Source organism: Myxocyprinus asiaticus, chromosome 36 (genome assembly GCF_019703515.2).
Source record: "Myxocyprinus asiaticus isolate MX2 ecotype Aquarium Trade chromosome 36, UBuf_Myxa_2, whole genome shotgun sequence".
In the NCBI taxonomy this organism is placed as follows: Eukaryota; Metazoa; Chordata; class Actinopteri; order Cypriniformes; family Catostomidae; genus Myxocyprinus; species Myxocyprinus asiaticus.
This window is the reverse complement of record NC_059379.1, coordinates 24232007-24250996: the sequence shown is the minus strand read 5'-3', so window position 1 is coordinate 24250996 and position 18990 is coordinate 24232007. Positions and strand designations below refer to the sequence as shown.

Here is an 18990-nt window from a genome sequence, read left to right as displayed (position 1 = left end):
GTAGGTCCCCCTAGTGCCGCCAAAACAGCACCAACCCGCATCTCATAATAGCATTCACAGATGCTATTCTTCTCAACATAATTGTACAGAGCGGTTATCTGAGTTACCGTAGACTTTGTCAGTATGAACCAATCTGGTCATTCTCTGTTAACCTCTCTTATCAACAAGGCATTTCCATCCGCAGAACGTTTGGCGGCACGAGGGGTACCTACACAATATTAGGCAGATGGTTTTAATGTTGTGGCTTATCAGTGTGTGTGTGTATATATATATATATTGTGGCAGGGTGAGCAAGAGACAGACACAGTGGGTGTGGCGTCAAGCCTCGGAGAGGCATTTATTGGAAATAATAATAAAATGTCCATAAAAGGGGCAATAATGTGTCCAAGGGGGAACGGTGTTCATAATAAAGGGGAAATCTGGCATCCTCGCGGTGAGACGGGGCTCAGTGAAGGGCGGGGTAGTGTCCATAGAGTGACCCAGGCATGAGCTGGGTCTGTCGGCCGCTCACGCTCCCCACCAGGGTCCACGGCGCGAGGGGGGGGGCGGCATCCTTGGCGGTCTATCTTCCCAGGCCCGCGGCAGGCGTGAGGAGAAGGCGGCCCGGCATCTAGCCCGTCGGTGGCAACGTGAGCTGTTCACCCCCAGCGACTCATTAATACGTCCGGGGGTCCGAGGAACTGGTTCGGCAGCACATCCAACTCCGAAACTTCCCAGCTCTGTTCCTGGGCGTACGCGAAGACCAGTATGTGCACACATGGAGATTTGAAACAGAGCGCTCCTCCTCTTGTTTTTAAAGACAGCGGTGATGAAGCATATTCACAACAGGTGCGCTTCTTTCACCGCTGTCAAAACTAGGCTTATTAATTATGCACATCTTCTCGCTCTCCCGCCCAACTCCCGTTGTGAGCCTGGCTGAAGGGCGGCTCTAAGAGGCGGGGCGACGATGACTAGCCGGAGGGGCGCCACAATATATATATATATATATATATATATATATATATATATGTATGTATGTATGTATGTATACACACACACACACACAGTATATATACAGTATATATCACTTATTATATAACAAATATCACTAAAGATTATATTACTACATATAATTTTTAAATATTACTAAATGATCATTCTACATGACAGAAAAGTGCACTGTACTTAGGAGTACTTGAACAAGAACAGCAACTTAAATTTAACGAAAATTAACATTTATTTGTCATGGCTGTTAAAGCATGATATGGATAACATTTAAAATAAGAGACAAATATAGCTCAAACGATTTATCTTTTGAAAGTCAGTTGTTTCTGTAAGTGATAAATCTGAATAACGAGAAAGAAACACAAAAGAGAATATAACTGATGGATACTTTAACAGGATAATATGTACAAACAAACACAGAAATATGTCATTGTCTCAGTAAAATTCTGATTTTACAATTAATTACAAGGAAGCAACCACATTTTTGTATAGATTAAATAAAAATCTAAAAAATTGCATGATGTGAAAAATCATTTTTACAATGCAATTATTGCATTACACTGGTGCTGTCAGTAAAACTTGAACAGTTGACAGTTTTAGTCTAATGAAGTAGTCCTTGCTCATCCTTTCTCTTCAGTCCAAGAAGAAAATATTATTAAACTGCATTGCACACAGCCTTTTCACTTCCTCTGTAACAAACAGAAGCTTGGTGAGAATTCAGGTCAAAAGGAATTTTTTTAAAGTTTTAAATTAACTAAAACTAAATAACCATGTACTAAGCTAATTAACTGCTGACTATTGGACTTCAACACAACATCACATCATTACTGTATATCACTTAAATGTCTGTCAATAAACAACGCATACCATTCACTTCAATGAGGTTGGCATTTTTGTGGTTCAAGATGACATACAGCTCCCTCTGATCAGACTTCTTGCCAACAACCCAGTAATCTGTCATCGCTTTAACAATTATTTCCTCGTCCTCATCAACCCTAGAAAGATAAGCACAGACGGCGGCTTAATACATACTGATGTTTCACCAGAAAAAAAAAAAAACTGTATGCAACATTTCCGAAATCAATTAATAATTATTTACATATAAAAACTAAAAGCTGATCAAAAATTGGCTTAATATAAAAACCAAACAACACAAGGAAACCATGTTTACATAAGATTTTGAAATCGACTGCGTTTCCTCTGGTTTTTACATCAAAACTTGAACAGATATGCACACACTGAATAAGCCGGCAAAATGCCGGTGAAGGCATTTACATGCAGAGTGAAATCGGGGTAATAGGCAAAAATGAAGTTGTGCTGACCACTTAAACATTTTATGACCAATTCTTGATAATAGAACCCAGTTTAAGGCATTTCCGTTGTCAGGTTGTAATCGGAGCAAAGTTGGGCACTTAAAAGCACTCAAAAGTAGCTCCGTTTACCGTGCAAAAGCGCAGTTTATGTCTCCGAGGATCTTCATGAGGTCTGGGTGGACAGAGGTGAGGCAGACGCTGGCTGTCTTGCGCATGTGGATGGTACTTTTCTCAGCCAGGTTCATGTGGTTGAAGTAGATGAACTTAAACTGAGGCTCCTTCTCTGGCCTAACAAATTTCAAAGAATTATTTTAAGAGGCGGTATTTACTCCATGTGCAACATGCACGGAAGAAACAAATACAACAGTTCTGTCCTTAAAGAGTTACAAGTAGTATGTAAACTGATATGAGGGATTGTGCCATACAAAACAATACTGTGCACCATGTAGGGCTCAGGTAAGATAAGGACACACTGTTTAGATATGCTTAATGGATGAGATCCGGTAACTGCTACTGGATGAGAGATGATACAGTGAGCTCTTGTATTTAGTATGCAAGTGAGTGAAGTTCTTTTCCATATTTCTGAACAGTTGAATTAGTACTGACCCTGATATTCTCCGGTTGATGTTGTACTGTTCACATATGTCAGAGGCCAGCAGGGTGAGTTGGGGACCAACCAGGCCATCCAGTTGTTCACAAAACTCATGACTTAAATCCACTGTCGCTGAGGACACAAAGGAAAACAAGGTGTGAGAGATTGGTTAAAATTAGGCAATCTCCTTAAAATATATTCTCTCAATTAATTGGTAACATCCTCCCAAATTGAATTTAAATATTTAAAAAGAATGAAAGAACAGGCACTTACCATTTACCATGAAGCATACAGCTGCACTCATTGCCTGGATAAGAAATAACATGGCATGTAAATTGTGCAGATGTTTGAGAATGAGCAATTTTGAGTTGATATGATGTTGTCTCTAATTTCACTTGTGTCAGCTTGCCCAGGAGAGATCAAAGGTTATTTAAAGATTTGCCAAAACATGGGGATTAGGTAACATGGCAAAGCAAGTTTATTTATATAGCACATTACACACAAAATGGTAATTAAAAGTGCTTTGCACTGATAAAGTGAAGGAAAATAAAAACACATAAAAGTCTATTTTAAAATCACTTAAAAGTTCACCCAAAAATGAAAATTCTCTCATCAATTATGCACCCTCATGCCATCCCTGATGTGTAAGATTTTCTTTCTTCTGCAGAACACAAAGATTTTTTTAAAGAATATTTTAGCTCTGTAGGTCCATACAATGCAAGTGAATTGTGATCAGAATTTTGAAGCTCCAAAATTCACATAAAGACAGTATACAAGTAATTCATACAACTCCAGTGGTTAAATCAACGTCTTCAGAAGCGATATGATAGGTCTGGGTGAGAAACAGATCAATATTTAAGTCCTTTTTTAATATAAATCTCCACTTTCACTTCCACATTCTTATTTTGGTTTATATCGCCACCTATTGGTCTGGGCTAGTCAAAGATCTGGAATGGCATGAGGGTGAGTAAACATATGAAAGAATTTTAATTTTGGAAGAACTATTCCTTTAAGAACAAAAAAAATAAATAAATGACTAGTCAAGAATAAAAATAAAAAAAACTAGTAAAAAAGAAACAAGAATAAAAAAAACTAGTCAATATCTTGCAAATGTTATTAACAGATAATGATAATTATTTTTTAATAAATCTAATAAATTAATAGTTTTAATTAACATGAATTTCTATTTATTAATTTAATATAATAAATTATTTGTTTTTTTGATTGAATTGATGTTAATTATTTTAATTAATTTATTAATTGTATTAATTATCATGCATAATTAACTTTTTATGCAACTGAAACTTTCCCAAATCACCACTTCTCTCACCTTGTAAACAATCAAATGTAACTCCTCATAACTGTCCTCTGTGTTCACAAATATCCTGGGAAATCTGAATTTTGCATCTGGATCTTTAAGATTTGTGGGTCCTGTCAAAAATCTGTAACATAGGTGATAAAAGAATGATTAAGACCAATTATCAAATGTAATTTATTGTAACATTAAACAGACAGTGTTGGAAGAGTTATATTAAAGAAAATTACAGTGTGTAGTGCAACTTATAGTGTTATATTAAAGAAAACTGATCAAGTCACCAAAAAATCTATTTGTGGTATTAGCTGAAATATATCCAAATTTAGTTTATTGACTATGAATTATAGTTGCTTTTAAAGATTTCACTACAACACTGAATGTTTGATTTAAAATAATAAAATTTTCACATGACCACTTAAGAAGGCATCAAAATCCACAATCCACAAATACCCCTTTCAGATGACTTATAACCTGTGATTATCTCCTTGGCCTCTGAATAAATGCCAAGTCATATTTCTCTGTCTTTATGGCTTGCTACCACCTGCTATGTTGTTCTGCTATATACTTGGAGGGGGTGGCCCTGGTCTACAGTGCCAGGATGTCATGAGTCACAGGCTGACCCTCTGGCATAACTCCTTCTACCCACATAACTCACTGAAGACATACCAACAAAGAAGCTTTGCCAATAATTCATCAGCCTCTCCTTGACTGACCTCATGGGAATACTCTGTACATCTTATTACTATCAGTCACGTGCATCCCCAATATTTGTTGCCACACTGACTGGTTGGGCTCATCCACATCATCCACAACTCGTCAAACAATCAGATGGGCTATTGTGAAGTCTGTTGGGCTCATTGTTTTCCCTTTGCCGCCAAAGCAATTAAATTACCATTGTGCAATCTGATATTTGGCAGCACTGATTGTGTTGTATTAGCACTGCGGTTGACTCCTTGTGTCCCCAAAGCCTACACGCCTGAGCAGACTGGCAGAGAGGGCCAAGAGGCTGTGGTTCCAGCCCTGAGTTCAAAGAAGGAAATATTTGTATACTTACCTCCCATAGTGCAAAAGATTCCCAGCCACCTCTGGCCTAAGAGGGGAGTCCCTTCCAGCGAGCTGCCAAATGAACACACACAAAGACAGAGCATTCATTGCAGCAGCTGTACTGTTACAGAGATGACACATTACTTTGGAACACATTGAAATCAGATTAGTTACACCGTGTCTACACTGGAAAAGATCAACAACACGCTGCTACTGTATCCTATTTCCTTTTCAACTGAAATCCATTGGTATTTTAGAATAGATAAATAATTTAAGGTGCACCAAGTGATTTTCTTCTCATTCAAAAAAAAACTTTTCTCCTAAAGAAATTATTTGTACTTTTTAAACATATGTAAATCATGAACACTCACATGAGATGAAGACACAAGTTATATCAGTAATCTTATAAAAGCTGTTTTATTCTACATGCAGAGGGTCCCCTCATGGGGGCTACCATGTTACAATCACATGACCAGCCGAATACTACTCACTTAATCTCAGTAACCATTCTGTTATTGGACACTTTTACACATGGATTAAATGAATCATGGCTGACTATAATAAGTGAATTTCTACAACAGCATTGGTAATTGAAAACTCATGCATTTGAATGATGCTGCATCCATGCCCCTAGAGGTCAGTGTAAGTTCAAGATGACATAAAAAGTAATTACTGAGTGCACCTTTAATTTTAGTATTGACACAACTGTATTTACAGTACTGTACAAAATCTTAGGCACATAAGATGTTTCACAAAAACATTTGTCTTAAGATGGTTATTTTATATCTTCAGCTTTAGTTTGTTAATAGGAAATATAAATTTTGATATCAATTTTCAAACATTCCTTTTGCACACATAATAGAATAAAAGTAGAACAAGTCCTGCAACAGATGGTATGGCCCCCACAGAGCCCAGATTGAATCACTCTGGGATTACATGAAGAGACAGAATCAATTGAGACAGCCTAAATACATAGAACAATGACAAGTTCTCCAAGGTGCTTGGAACAACTTACAGTGCATCCGGAAAGTATTCACAGCACTTCACTGTTTCCACATTTTGTTATGTTACAGCCTTATTTCAAAATGGATTAAATTCATTATTTTCCTCAAAATTCTACAAACAATACCCCATAATGACAACATGAAAGAAGTTTGTTTGAAATCTTTGCAAGTTTATTAAAAAAAAAAGAAGAAAAATCACATGTACATAAGTATTCACAGCCTTTGCTCAATACTTTGTTGAAGCACCTTTGGCACCAATTACAGCCTCAAGTCTTTTGGAGTATGATGCTACAAGCTTGGCACACCTATTTTTGGGCAGTTTCTCCCATTCTTCTTTGCAGGACCTCTCAAGCTCCATCAGGTTGGATGGGGAGCGTCAGTGCACAGCCATTTTCAGATCTCTCCAGAGATGTTCAATCGGGTTCAAGTCTGGGCTCTGGCTGGGCCACTCAAGGACATTCACGGAGTTGTCCCATAGCCACTCCTTTGTTATCTTGGCTGTGTGCTTAGGGTCGTTGTCCTGTTGGAAGATGAACCTTCACCCCAGTCTGAGGTCCAGAGCGCTTTGGAGCAGATTTTCATCAAGGATGTCTCTGTACATTGCTGCATTCATCTTTCCCTCGATCCTGACTAGTCTCCCAGTTCCTGCTGCTGAAAAACATCCCCACAGCATGATGCTGCCACCACCATGCTTCACTGTAGGGATGGTATTGGCCAGGTGATGAGCAGTGCCTGGTTTCCTCCAGACATGACGCTTGCCATTCAGGCCAAAGAGTTCAATCTTTGTTTCATCAGACCAGAGAATTTTGTTTCTCATGGTCTGAGAGTCCTCCAGGCGGGCTGTCATGTGCCTTTTACTGAGGAGTGGCTACCGTCTGGCCACTCTACCATACAGGCCTGATTGGTGGAGTGCTGCAGAGATGGTTGTTCTTCTGGAAGGTTCTCCTCTCTCCGCAGAGAAATGCTGGAGCTCTGTCAGAGTGACCATCGGGTTCTTGGTTACCTCCCTGACTAAGGCCCTTCTCCCCTGATCGCTCAGTTTGGCCGGGCGGCCAGCTCTAGGAAGAGTCCTGGTGGTTCCAAACTTCTTCCATTTACGGATGATGGAGGCCACTGTGCTCACTGGGACCTTCAATGCTGCAGAAATTTTTCTGTACCCTTCCCCAGATCTGTGCCTCGATACAATTCTGTCTCGGAGGTCTACAGACAATTCCTTGGACTTCATGGCTTGGTTTGTGCTCTGACATGCACTGTTAACTGTGGGACCTTATATAGACAGGTGTGTGCCTTTCCAAATCATGTCCAATCAACTGAATTTATCACAGGTGGACTCCAATCAAGTTGTAGAAACATCTCAAAGATGATCAGTGGAAACAGGATGCACCTGAGCTCAATTTTGAGTGTCATGGCAAAGGCTGTGAATACTTATGTACATGTGATTTTTTTCGTTTTTTATTTTTAATAAATTTGCAAAGATTTCAAACAAACTTCTTTCACGTTGTCATTATGGGGTATTGTTTGTAGAATTTTGAGGAAAATAATGAATTTAATCCATTTTGGAATAAGGCTGTAACATAAAAAAATTTGGAAAAAGTGAAGTGCTGTGAATACTTTCCGGATGCACTGTATCTGCCAACAACCTTGAAAAACAGTGCCCAAATGTTTACCTACAGTAGGAGAATTGGTGCTGTTTTAAAAGCACAAGGTGGTCATACCAAATATTGATTGATTTATTTGTATTTTTACTGCACTTTGTATAAAGCTGGCTTTGATATATCAATCAGACATTCTTAATCAATTCACACATATATTTGTGAATAAAATCATTTTAATTCAGACTGAGGGGAAAATAAAGTGCTGAAGAAACATTGTTTATTATAATGGGGTGTTTTAATTTAGAAATGTTATGACGCAATCCTCGCATTCAATGTAAATACTGCACTAGGCCTGTCGGGCAAAACGGGAGAATCATTCAAATGGCCAGTCTTAACACAGCTTTACATGTGTCTGGCACCAGAGATTTGTAATGATCTCTTTTCAAGAAGAAAATGTAGATGCTTCTCAATTAAGAACACTTTTTCTCACCTCGGGTTCAGTGTGCCGTGGGAACAGTGAGGTTGTCAGGTATTTGTAAAGAATACGCATGTCATCCTGCTCTAGACCACTCCTACAAAATACAGGACAGAACATATAGCAATTTTAAACTAATTACTTGTTAGTCAATAATGTGAGTCTGTATACTTGCAAAAGTTTAGAATCAAAAATGTTAAACAAATCATAACTATCTTATATACTGTATTTCATAACTACTGTATCTAGATTTTAGCCTCTTCAAAGTAGCCAACCTATGCGTTGATAACAAATTTGCACTCGCTGGGAATTCTCACAGCCATCTGCATGAGCTGCATTTCAAAACAAATGTATTCATATACATAGGCACAATTTATATTTGTCTATTCAAACCTTGTGGAACACAGTACTAGTGTGGTAGTTGGTATATGTCATAAAAGAGACTTTTACTCTTTTAAAAGAGTAATAAAAGACAATATTCAACAGGCATAAACATAGACACATCTGTGAAACAAGAAGTGAAAGTCATTATTTGAATTCTACAAAGAGGATTAAAAGGCATGTTTTAAGGCTATCTGGATGCCTGTGCCAGACAGTTCATGATTAAGAAGCTTTGGCAATGCTGCTTTAGTGAGTCCCTGCAGTCCTGTCTCAGCCTATCTGCACTCTCCCAGACTTCATGCCCTCTACATCGCTCAGAGATCCAACTTAACCCCTCCTTCATGTCATGCAACTATTATGTTATTAATTTCAACCTGCAATTAGGAAACTATCAATTTAAATAATGCAACTGTGAGAGGTGTATAGCTTGACATTCACCAGATCAGCTGGTCATTGTAGAGGAAGGCCGTGTATTTGACCAGACTCAGGCTCTCCTCTACTCTATTAACAAAAGACTGGATCTTCAGGTAGGTCATCTTGTCCAAGGGGAAAAAGCTGATACCCCCGAACACATCCAGCAGGTCACATGACTGGAGGTGAAGCGTCAGCAGGTACTTCAGAGAGAGCAGACACATATAAATATGTTAAATCTTATACATTATTACCTTTTTGTGTGGCAACAACAGATCCTTCAAAAGATCAATGTGCCAATATGCTGAATATTGTAAACTGTGAACTTGGATTCTCTTGGAAAAAAGCTTTTTCAGACATCAGCTGCTCGGTATTATATACTGTATATACTGCGTGCCCAATTATTAGGCAAATTAGTATTCTGATCTTATCATTATTTCCATGCACATTTTCCAACTCCAAACCATATCAACTTGAATGCTTATTGGATTCAATCATTTTCAGATGGTATGTATTTGTGTAATGAGGGAGGGTGTGGTGAAAGTGACTGACACCTTATATCAAGGTGTGCATAATTATTAGGCAGCTTCATTACCTCAGGTAAAATGGGCCAAAAAAGAGATTTAACTGACACTGAAAAGTCAAATATTGTAAAATGCCTTTCAGATGGATGCAACACTCTTGAAATAGCTGAACTATTGAGGCGTGACCACCGGACAATCAAACGCTTTGTTGCGAATAGTCAACTGGGGCACAAACAATGCATGGAGAAGAAAAGGCGCAAATTAACTGCAAAAGACTTGCGAAGAATTAAACGTGAAGCTACCAGGAACCCATTATCCTCCAATGCTACCATATTCCAGAACTGCAACCTACCTGGAGTGTCCAGAAGTACAAGGTGCCAAGTGCTCAGAGACATGGCCAAGGTCAAGAAGGCTGAAACACGACCACCACTGAATATATTCACAAGTTGAAGCATCAAGATTGGGAAAAGAAATACATGAAGACAGATTTTTCAAAGGTTTTATGGACAGATGAAATGAGAGTGACTCTTGATGGACCAGATGGATGGGCTCGTGGCTGGATCACTAATGGACACAGGGCACCACTCTGAGTCAGGTGCCAGCAAGGTGGAGGAGGGGTACTGGTATGGGCTGCTATCATTAAGGATGAGGTAGTTGGACCTTTTCGAGTTGAAGATGGACTCAAACTCAACTCTCAAACCTACTGCCAGTTTCTGGAAAGTACTTTCTTCAAGCAGCGGTACAGGAAGAAGTCCTCAGCATTCAAGAAGGCCATGATAAACGATTATAAATGATTAGGGTTGAAAATCTAAAGAAACATCCAGAAGTAACTGTACAAAAACACTGCAACCGCAAACATGAATGAAATTACCAAAGCTTCCCTGATAAGGCTGACGTAATGTAATTTGTCAACTGGACGTGCTGAGATGCAGCAGTGGTTTGACTTTGCACAGCAGTCAGTGACATTTTACCTAAGGCACAAATTGCACTTTCACTGAGAGCTTCAGGGCACAGCTCAGGTTAGGGAGGGGGTGACGAGAAGGGTTTCCCTTGACCCAAGTTGAATTATTCAGACAGGTGAGTAAGCATGATGCCCTCAGCAAGGAAATTTGAACCAATAAGACAAACATGGCAGCCCTTAACAAATGAGATTGTCGGGCCTCTCCAGTAGCAAAAGATGCAAATTAGGGCTAGGGAAACCACCGACTGGGTAAACACATCAGGGTTAGTTCACCCAAAAATAAAAATTCTCTCATCATTTACTCACCCTCATGCCATCCAATATACAGGTGCATCTCAATAAATTAGAATGTCGTGGAAAAGTTCATTTATTTCAGTAATTCAACTCAAATTGTGAAACTCGTGTATTAAATAAATTCAATGCACACAGACTGAAGTAGTTTAAGTCTTTGGTTCTTTTAATTGTGATGATTTTGGCTCACATTTAACAAAAACCCACCAATTCACTATCTCAAAAAATTAGAATATGGTGACATGCCAATCAGCTAATCAAGTCAAAACACCTGCAAAGGTTTCCTGAGCCTTCAAAATGGTCTCTCAGTTTGGTTCACTAGGCTACACAATCATGGGGAAGACTGCTGATCTGACAGTTGTCCAGAAGACAATCATTGACACCCTTCACAAGGAGGGTAAGCCACAAACATTCATTGCCAAAGAAGCTGGCTGTTCACAGAGTGCTGTATCCAAGCATGTTAACAGAAAGTTGAGTGGAAGGAAAAAGTGTGGAAGAAAAAGAACCGCAGCCTTATGAGAATTGTCAAGCAAAATCGATTCAAGAATTTGGGTGAACTTCACAAGGAATGGACTGAGGCTGGTGTCAAGGCATCAAGAGCCACCACACACAGACACTACAGTTGTTGTATTCCTCTTGTTAAGCCACTCCTGAACCACAGACAACATCAGAGGCATCTTACCTGGGCTAAGGAGAAGAAGAACTGGACTGTTGCCCAGTGGTCCAAAGTCCTCTTTTCAGATGAGAGCAAGTTCTGTATTTCATTTGGAAACCAAGGTCCTAGAGTCTGGAGGAAGGGTGGAGAAGCTCAAAGCCCAAGTTGCTTGAAGTCCAGTGTTAAGTTTCCACAGTCTGTGATGATTTGGGGTGCAATGTCATCTACTGGTTTTGGTCCATTGTGTTTTTTGAAAACCAAAGTCACTGCACCCGTTTACCAAGAAATTTTGGAGCACTTCATGCTTCCTTCTGCTGACCAGCTTTTTAAAGATGCTGATTTCATTTTCCAGCAGGATTTGGCACCTGCCCACACTGCCAAAAGCACCAAAAGTTGGTTAAATGACCATGGTGTTGGTGTGCTTGACTGGCCAGCAAACTCACCAGACCTGAACCCCATAGAGAATCTATGGGGTATTGTCAAGAGGAAAATGAGAAACAAGAGACCAAAAAATGCAGATGAGCTGAAGGCCACTGTCAAAGAAACCTGGGCTTCCATACCACCTCAGCAGTGCCACAAACTGATCACCTCCATGCCACGCCGAATTGAGGCAGTAATTAAAGCAAAAGGAGCCCCTACCAAGTATTAAGTACATATACAGTAAATGAACATACTTTCCAGAAGGCCAACAATTCACTAAAAATGTTTTTTTATTGGTCTTATGATGTATTCTAATTTTTTGAGATAGTGAATTGGTGGGTTTTTGTTAAATGTGAGCCAAAATCATCACAATTAAAAGAACCAAAGACTTAAACTACTTCAGTCTGTGTGCATTGAATTTATTTAATACACGAGTTTCACAATTTGAGTTGAATTACTGAAATAAATGAACTTTTCCACGACATTCTAATTTATTGAGATGCACCTGTATGTATAACTTACTTTCTTTTGCTGAACACAAAGATTTTTATAAGAATTTCTCCGCTCTGTAAGTCCATACAATGCAAGGGATTGGTGGCCCAAACTGAAGGTCCAGATATGACAAAGACATCATGAAAGTAATCCATACAACTCCAGTGGTTTAATCCAGGTCTTCTGAAGTGATGCAATTGGTTTTGGGTGAGAACAGACCAAACTGTAATTTCTTTTTCACTAGAAATCTTGACAGCTGTCTCCTTGACGATCATGATTTCAAGCTCGATTACACTTCCTATAGCACCAACTAGCACTCTGTGCATGCGTCAAGCACTAGGAAGTGTAATCAAGCTTAAAATTATGATCATGTCTAGAGGCTGCAAAGGCAAGATGTACAGTGAAAAATGAGTTAAATTTTGGTTATATTCTGGCCACCATTCACTTGCATTGTGAGGACCAACAGAGCGGAGATATTCTTCTAAAAATCTTAATTTGTTTTCTGCAGAAGAAAGAAAGTCATACACATCTGGGATGGCATGAGGGTGAGAAAATGATGAGAGAATTTTCATTTTTGGGTGAACTATCCCTTAAAGAGCTCTTTTCCAAAATAGCCTATTTTCAAACATACTACTTGTCTCACGCTGTTCATTTGTTCATATTCAAGATACAGTATGTTGACTTTGAGTGTAATTTAATAACTCAAGAGACATTAAAGGGAAAATCACTGTGAGGAGGAGGGCGAGGCCGGGCTGTAAGGATGGATGCCTGGCGCTGAATTACCCCAGTCAGCTGGGAGAGGGATAAAGAGGAGCCGGAGATGCCATTTAGAGAGAAAGAGAGAGAGAGAGAGATGCATGCAGCCGACGAATGTGCATTCTGCGTTGGGTCGGGAAGGCCAACAGTGTGAGTGACACACAGAGCTGTGTGTGTGCTGAAAAACAGTTTTATGTTGTGTCCGAGTGAAACTGTGTCTAATTAAAGTCTTCCTCCAACTCCCGAGTTTCGGCACCAGTGTGGCAGACCTCTGCCTTCCCTACGAAGAAGGAAGCGGGAGCCGGGTGAACAGTTCACGGAAGACTTTAATTAGACAGATTCACTCGGACACAACATAAAACTGCTTTTCAGCACACACATGCCGGCACACACACACACACACAGCTCAGTGTTTCACTCACACTGTTGGCCTTCCCAGCCCAACACAGAATGCACACGTTCGTCAGCTGCATGCATCTCTCTCTCTCTCTCTCTCTCTCTCTCTAAATGGCATCTCCGGCTCCTCTTCATCCCTCTCCCAGCTGATTGGGGTAATTCAGTACCAGGCGTCCATCCTTACGGCCCGGCCACGCCCTCCTTGTCACAATCACATATTTCCACAGAAAATGTCTCATTTTGACATGGGGAATAAATCTGCAACCTTTCACTTTGCCTAGGTGGAAACTGGAAATTCAAGTTCATGTGGTCAAATTATCAGTGATGTCCTTTAAAAGTCTGACAAACATGCACACATGGCAGGACGACAGTATGACAGTGAAGAAACTACAGAAGAGAGTTTTAAAAGCATAAAACTGATGGTTGTCCCTTTTAAGACATACTGTACATATGCGTGCAGACCAAAGGTATACACCGACTACTTTTTATTTGATCAAAGGATTGAGTTCTCTTAATACTTTATTTACCCTGTAAAAGAACTTTTCAAGCTTTTGGGTGAGCAGTTCCACGCCACCAGCCTCAAATGCCCTGCTGAATGTGCCATTGAAGAGCTAGAAATCATCAACAACAAAAACAAAAAACTTGTTAGAGACATGAGCCGTTACAAAAATAGTGCACCTTTCAATAAAATTGTTGAAAAAAGTGTTTACCTTATACATGCTGTAGCACTGCTGTAATACAGACCCATAAACTGAATCCTAAAACACAAAAAGGGGAAAAACAAGTCTACGTAAGTATGAAGCTTTACCAGTTTCTGTATCAAGGGTACGGTATATAAAATAAACATTCTGCTTTATTTAAAAATTTGCAACAAATATCCCACACATTACTTACAATAATTTCTTCCTCTTGGTATTCTACAGTTGGTGGTTTACCATCTTTGTTGGGTTTTTCTACCATTGGATTCCGTACAACCTTGAAAGATACATGTAAAGATGCCTATTACATGGTTCAATTGCACTTCAGTGTCGAAGTAGTTTGATTTTATTCTATTTTAAATTGAAACAAAAGGTTAATATGTTTACAAAACATCACTGATGCATCAATGTACCATGACCATCCAGTAATTCTCTTCCGGCTCATGGAAAAACTGTCTGTTCTTCTGAGTGTGGAGGGATTTAGCTGGTTTGGTTGGACTGAAGGTTCTGTAAATAAGAAAAGACTGAATCTCCAACAGCACTTTAGGTTAAATTCTGTCTGTATGAATCATAAACCATTTCAAGTCCCTTGAACATAGTTGTTCATCACTCTCATCCCATCATTAGAGTGCTAACCTGGTGAACTGAACGATGGCCTCACAAAGTCCAACATTACGAATCTTTTCGTTCTTCTCTATTTCAATGGGGTGGTAAAACAAGATCTTCTTTTCCTCCTACAGAGCAAAATAACATCTTTATAAATATATGATAAATATGTAATAACTGAAACATGGCCTCTACCTGCATTTGTACATTTTGCAGATTTTGAGCAGGCCCAGATGTCTGCTGAATTTTGTGGAATGTATTTAAACCTAGTAAAATGTTAAATGAAACAGAGTACTGCACTAGTACTGCACTACTGTACTGGTAGCTGAAATCATAATCAGATAATCAGAAGTATTATAAATAAATATATGTATTTAATATGTTGGCTTATCTGATTATGCTTTCAGCTACCAGTAAAGGGTGGGAACTTTGGAAATGGCAGGCATTCCATTTGTGCGGAAATCTGCAGTTTGTTATAATCTGCAATTATGAGGAATAAAACTATACTATGAAAAACAGCTGTGCAAATACAATGTTTAGATTATTCTTTAAAAGTAAACAGGACTTACCTCCCCCTCACGGGGACCAAACTTTGGGTTATAGATGAAAAAACTAAGCAAAGATGGTGTGTACTGTTTCTCTTGCATTCCAGAGGCCATTGTTGAACTTATGAGAAGAAGATATATGGGGGAAATAGAAAGCAGATCATTAACACACTAGGCCTGATTGAAAACCTCCCTAAATTTAATCTTAATGACAGCATCTTAAACGACAATACCAGGTTATCAGCATTAGTGTGGTCTGTGTCTACGGTTCCCTCTTTTTTCATTTAGTTTGTCATTCATGCCATTGACCTGTAAACACAGAATATACTTTATTAGGACTGTCACCCAAATTTTCAAAAGTAGGCTTTTACAGCATATGAGGACACAATGAAAACATCTTCAAGAACAAAAGTAACTAGACAAATGTAGGTAATGAAAATGTGCTGGAAACAGTTTCCCACATTTTTTTGACCAATGACTTTTCCAAAAACCTATAAATAGTTCAAATATCCCAGATAAGGAAAAAAAATTATAGCGATTGCTGGGTCAGATTTCCATTTGACAGGTACCAAGCTTATTGTAACGACGTTCTTAAGATGGGCAAGGAGGAGGCGGGAACCAGCTGAACAGTCAATGTAAAACTTTAATAACAAACTGAACTGAAACATAGCATAAACTGCAAAACAAACAAAGACACACACGTGTACACACACAGCGTTGTGCGTCTCTCTCTCTCTCTCGAACTGGCGTCTCCGGCCCCCCTTATCTCTCTCCCGCTGATTAGTCAACTCACCACCAGGCGTGCGTCATCACGGCCCGGCCACACCCCCCCCCACCTCATTACACTCCTCCACCACCAGATTCAGGCCAGGGAGACCTCCGGCCATAAATCGCCTGCTTGCATGTGAAGCGACAGAGACATGTAAACAACCAGTCACAGTTCGTTTTGTTGTTACATGCCATCGTGTTACTACAATAATAGACCGGTGTGCAACACAGTCTCATTTAAATGGTCTGCATATCGGAGCCACGACAAACGCGTTTGAGCTCATAATGTTAAAGTGCTCTTCTGTTTCACTCTCCCTCTCTCTCCTCAACAGTTCCCTGTAACTTTTAACTGTCTTGTCTAAACAGAAATCAGAGCTAAATTAGAGTTTATTCATTTTTTTGTTTTTTCAATTCTGAATCTCTGGATATCGGCATCGGCCATTAAAAAACCCATATCTATCGATCACTAATACTAATTATTGTATAAATATCTCCAGTAGGACATGTTATGCACATACAGTGATTTTCATATGTCCTTTTTACTCTCTCCAAGGCAAACAAATGGATTAGCAAACTCTTAAAAGTATAACTTAATCTAAGTATCCACAGTTTTCCTGAGCAACCACTGGGCTGCGCCATGATGACTCTAATTGCCTGTTTTGTATTTCTGGTCTCCAGACAACAAGCAAAAACGGCCAAAACGAGCGATCCAGAGGAGAACAACAACCATTTAAGTGTTACTTGGAGTAAAAATGAATTTCAGGCTCAACTTGTGCAGTTGCTGTCTGTCATCATAACTCAGAATAATTAATGATATCGACGTAACTCACCTCTGACCATCTCTTCAAGTTATCAACACACTCAGGAGAGGCACAGTCTAAAAAAGCCGGTCATCTCGACTCTGTGAAGTATCGGCATGTTTTTTGACAATTTTTTGACAAATGTAATACCTTAAACATTACAGTACCTCCTAAGAATAAACGCGGATCCGGATGAAAACTCTGGAGACCGGAAATTGAAAACAGTCAAATCGTGGAACACTTCCGCGTTCAGGAAAAAGGTGGATAAACATAACTTCTCATGTGCACGCTGAAGTTGCATTGAGAATATAAGGCTATTTCAGCCCAAGACAGAATTTATAAAGAACTGACAGACTCTAAAACTTAAGTTTATTACAGTGTGAAAAGTGACAGCACCTGGAACACACACACACACACACACACACACACACACACACACACACACACACACACATATATATATATATATATATATATATATATATATATATATAAATCAAAATAAACTGCTGCTGACAAACAAGTGCTGTGCTTCTTAGACTAGTGAATAAGGAGAAAACATCAAATAAACACATGATCTGTAAATAACACCTGCAGCTAGAAACATTCTAACTGAAGGAACTAAACCATAAACGAACCAAAGAAATCACTTTTTCCATGAAGAGACTGACGGTGCTTGTGCAGATGAGACTACTGCACACAAACTAGCCGGTTGTGCAGCAATAATCCGATTGTTTCATGCTGCGCTTCAAAAGCGACTGTCACACCACTAAGAGATATTCAACACAGAGACGCTTACCTGTTACAGCATGAAAACAGAAACAAATGGCTGGATTTGTTATCTCATGGGGAAAATAGTGCTGAGATCAGTGAAAAGTATTTACTTCCTACTCTTGCCAGTCGCCTGTGTGTTACAGTTGGAACTGCTCGTGTAGATTACATCTGCGACACAAACTGTGAAGTTCCACGTGAAATTATGACGTGAGATGTTTCTGTATAAGTGTTCTGTCATACAGCATACCATATAAAACTGAGATATATTGTGTATATGTTTTAGGTGACATTAAGCACCAAAGGCGGTTCCTCTTCTGGCTTCAGTCTGTTGCAGCGGGGAAGAAGGTAACTGCCCGGCAACCATTCGCTGTTACAAAGGTTAGGATTAGATTTAGTGGTAGTGTTAAAGGAATAGTTCACCCAAAATTGAAAATTCTGCCATAATTTACTCACCCTCATGCCATCCCAGATGTGTGTAACTTTCTTTCTTAAGCAGAACACAAACAAATATTTTAGAAGAATATTCCAGCATACAAAGTGAATGGGTACCAACTTTTTGAAGCTCCAAAAAGTACATTTAGCCATCATAAAAATAATCAGTACGATTCCAGTGGTCTAATTAACACTAGGTGTGTGTAAGAAATAGATCAATCTTTAAAACTTTTTTAACAAAAAATTCACTTTTTTAACAAAAAATTCATTGCGCGTTGGCAAGTTCATGCGAAACTGGCGTGTGAAATACGGGGCAAAAAACGGATGCGCAGTGTTATGTACAATCATATATAGATGATTCATTCGGCTGGTTTATACATCAATTGCGTCGCCATCTTGGAACAGTCAACAAGGAGAGATGTTTGAATCAGTTTAAATGCAAGTGAGTGGACGATATGCCTCAGACCGAGCTCCTTGCTTAGACTGCTGCATTAGCTGCTTTTGTGTGGAAACGGTATTGCGGTCCATAGAAACAGCTGCTAATAAGGTATCTACGGATGAATATTTATGCAGAGGAGGCTTTCGCGATTACGTCACCCGAGACACAGTTTGAACTCCTCCCTCGTCAATGTACAAACCTCAAGCTGGCTGGAAGCAAACATTTTTTGTAAAAAAGTTTTAAATGTTGAACTTTTTCTTACACATACCTACTGTTTAGCTTTAGAAGACATTAATTAGACCACTGGAATCGTGTGGAT

At 39.2% G+C, this 18990-nt stretch overlaps 1 protein-coding gene across 3 annotated transcripts; it reads right to left on the bottom strand.

Moving 5' to 3' along the window:
- Positions 1 to 1197: 1197 nt before the first annotated feature.
- Positions 1198 to 17950, bottom strand: ccz1 (CCZ1 homolog, vacuolar protein trafficking and biogenesis associated). 3 transcript variants are annotated; one of them, XM_051674783.1, is made up of 17 exons: positions 17826 to 17950; positions 15692 to 15767; positions 15483 to 15579; positions 14944 to 15041; positions 14721 to 14814; positions 14504 to 14584; positions 14320 to 14367; positions 14137 to 14220; positions 9142 to 9317; positions 8338 to 8419; positions 5259 to 5320; positions 4220 to 4331; positions 3163 to 3196; positions 2904 to 3021; positions 2427 to 2585; positions 1852 to 1979; positions 1198 to 1673 (listed from the first exon to the last, which is right to left on the bottom strand). In XM_051674783.1, the coding sequence occupies exons 2-17, from the start codon at positions 15703 to 15705 to the stop codon at positions 1618 to 1620; spliced, it is 1443 nt and encodes a 480-aa protein (XP_051530743.1). In that variant the 5' UTR covers positions 15706 to 15767; positions 17826 to 17950; the 3' UTR covers positions 1198 to 1617. The 3 variants fall into 3 exon arrangements, with proteins under 3 accessions (XP_051530743.1, XP_051530746.1, XP_051530744.1); XM_051674786.1 differs by lacking the exon at positions 17826 to 17950 and adding an exon at positions 17057 to 17162; XM_051674784.1 differs by lacking the exon at positions 17826 to 17950 and adding an exon at positions 16170 to 16196.
- Positions 17951 to 18990: the final 1040 nt, after the last annotated feature.

What these genes read in the sequence shown, in the direction of transcription:
- ccz1 (XM_051674783.1), bottom strand. An exon ending in AGTGCTACAGCATGTATAAG is followed by an intron (nt 14,221 to 14,319) that starts GTAAACACTTTT and finishes GATGATTTCTAG; the next exon opens with CTCTTCAATGGCACATTCAG. An exon ending in TGTATGCTTCATGGTAAATG is followed by an intron (nt 3,022 to 3,162) that starts GTAAGTGCCTGT and finishes TTGTGTCCTCAG; the next exon opens with CGACAGTGGATTTAAGTCAT.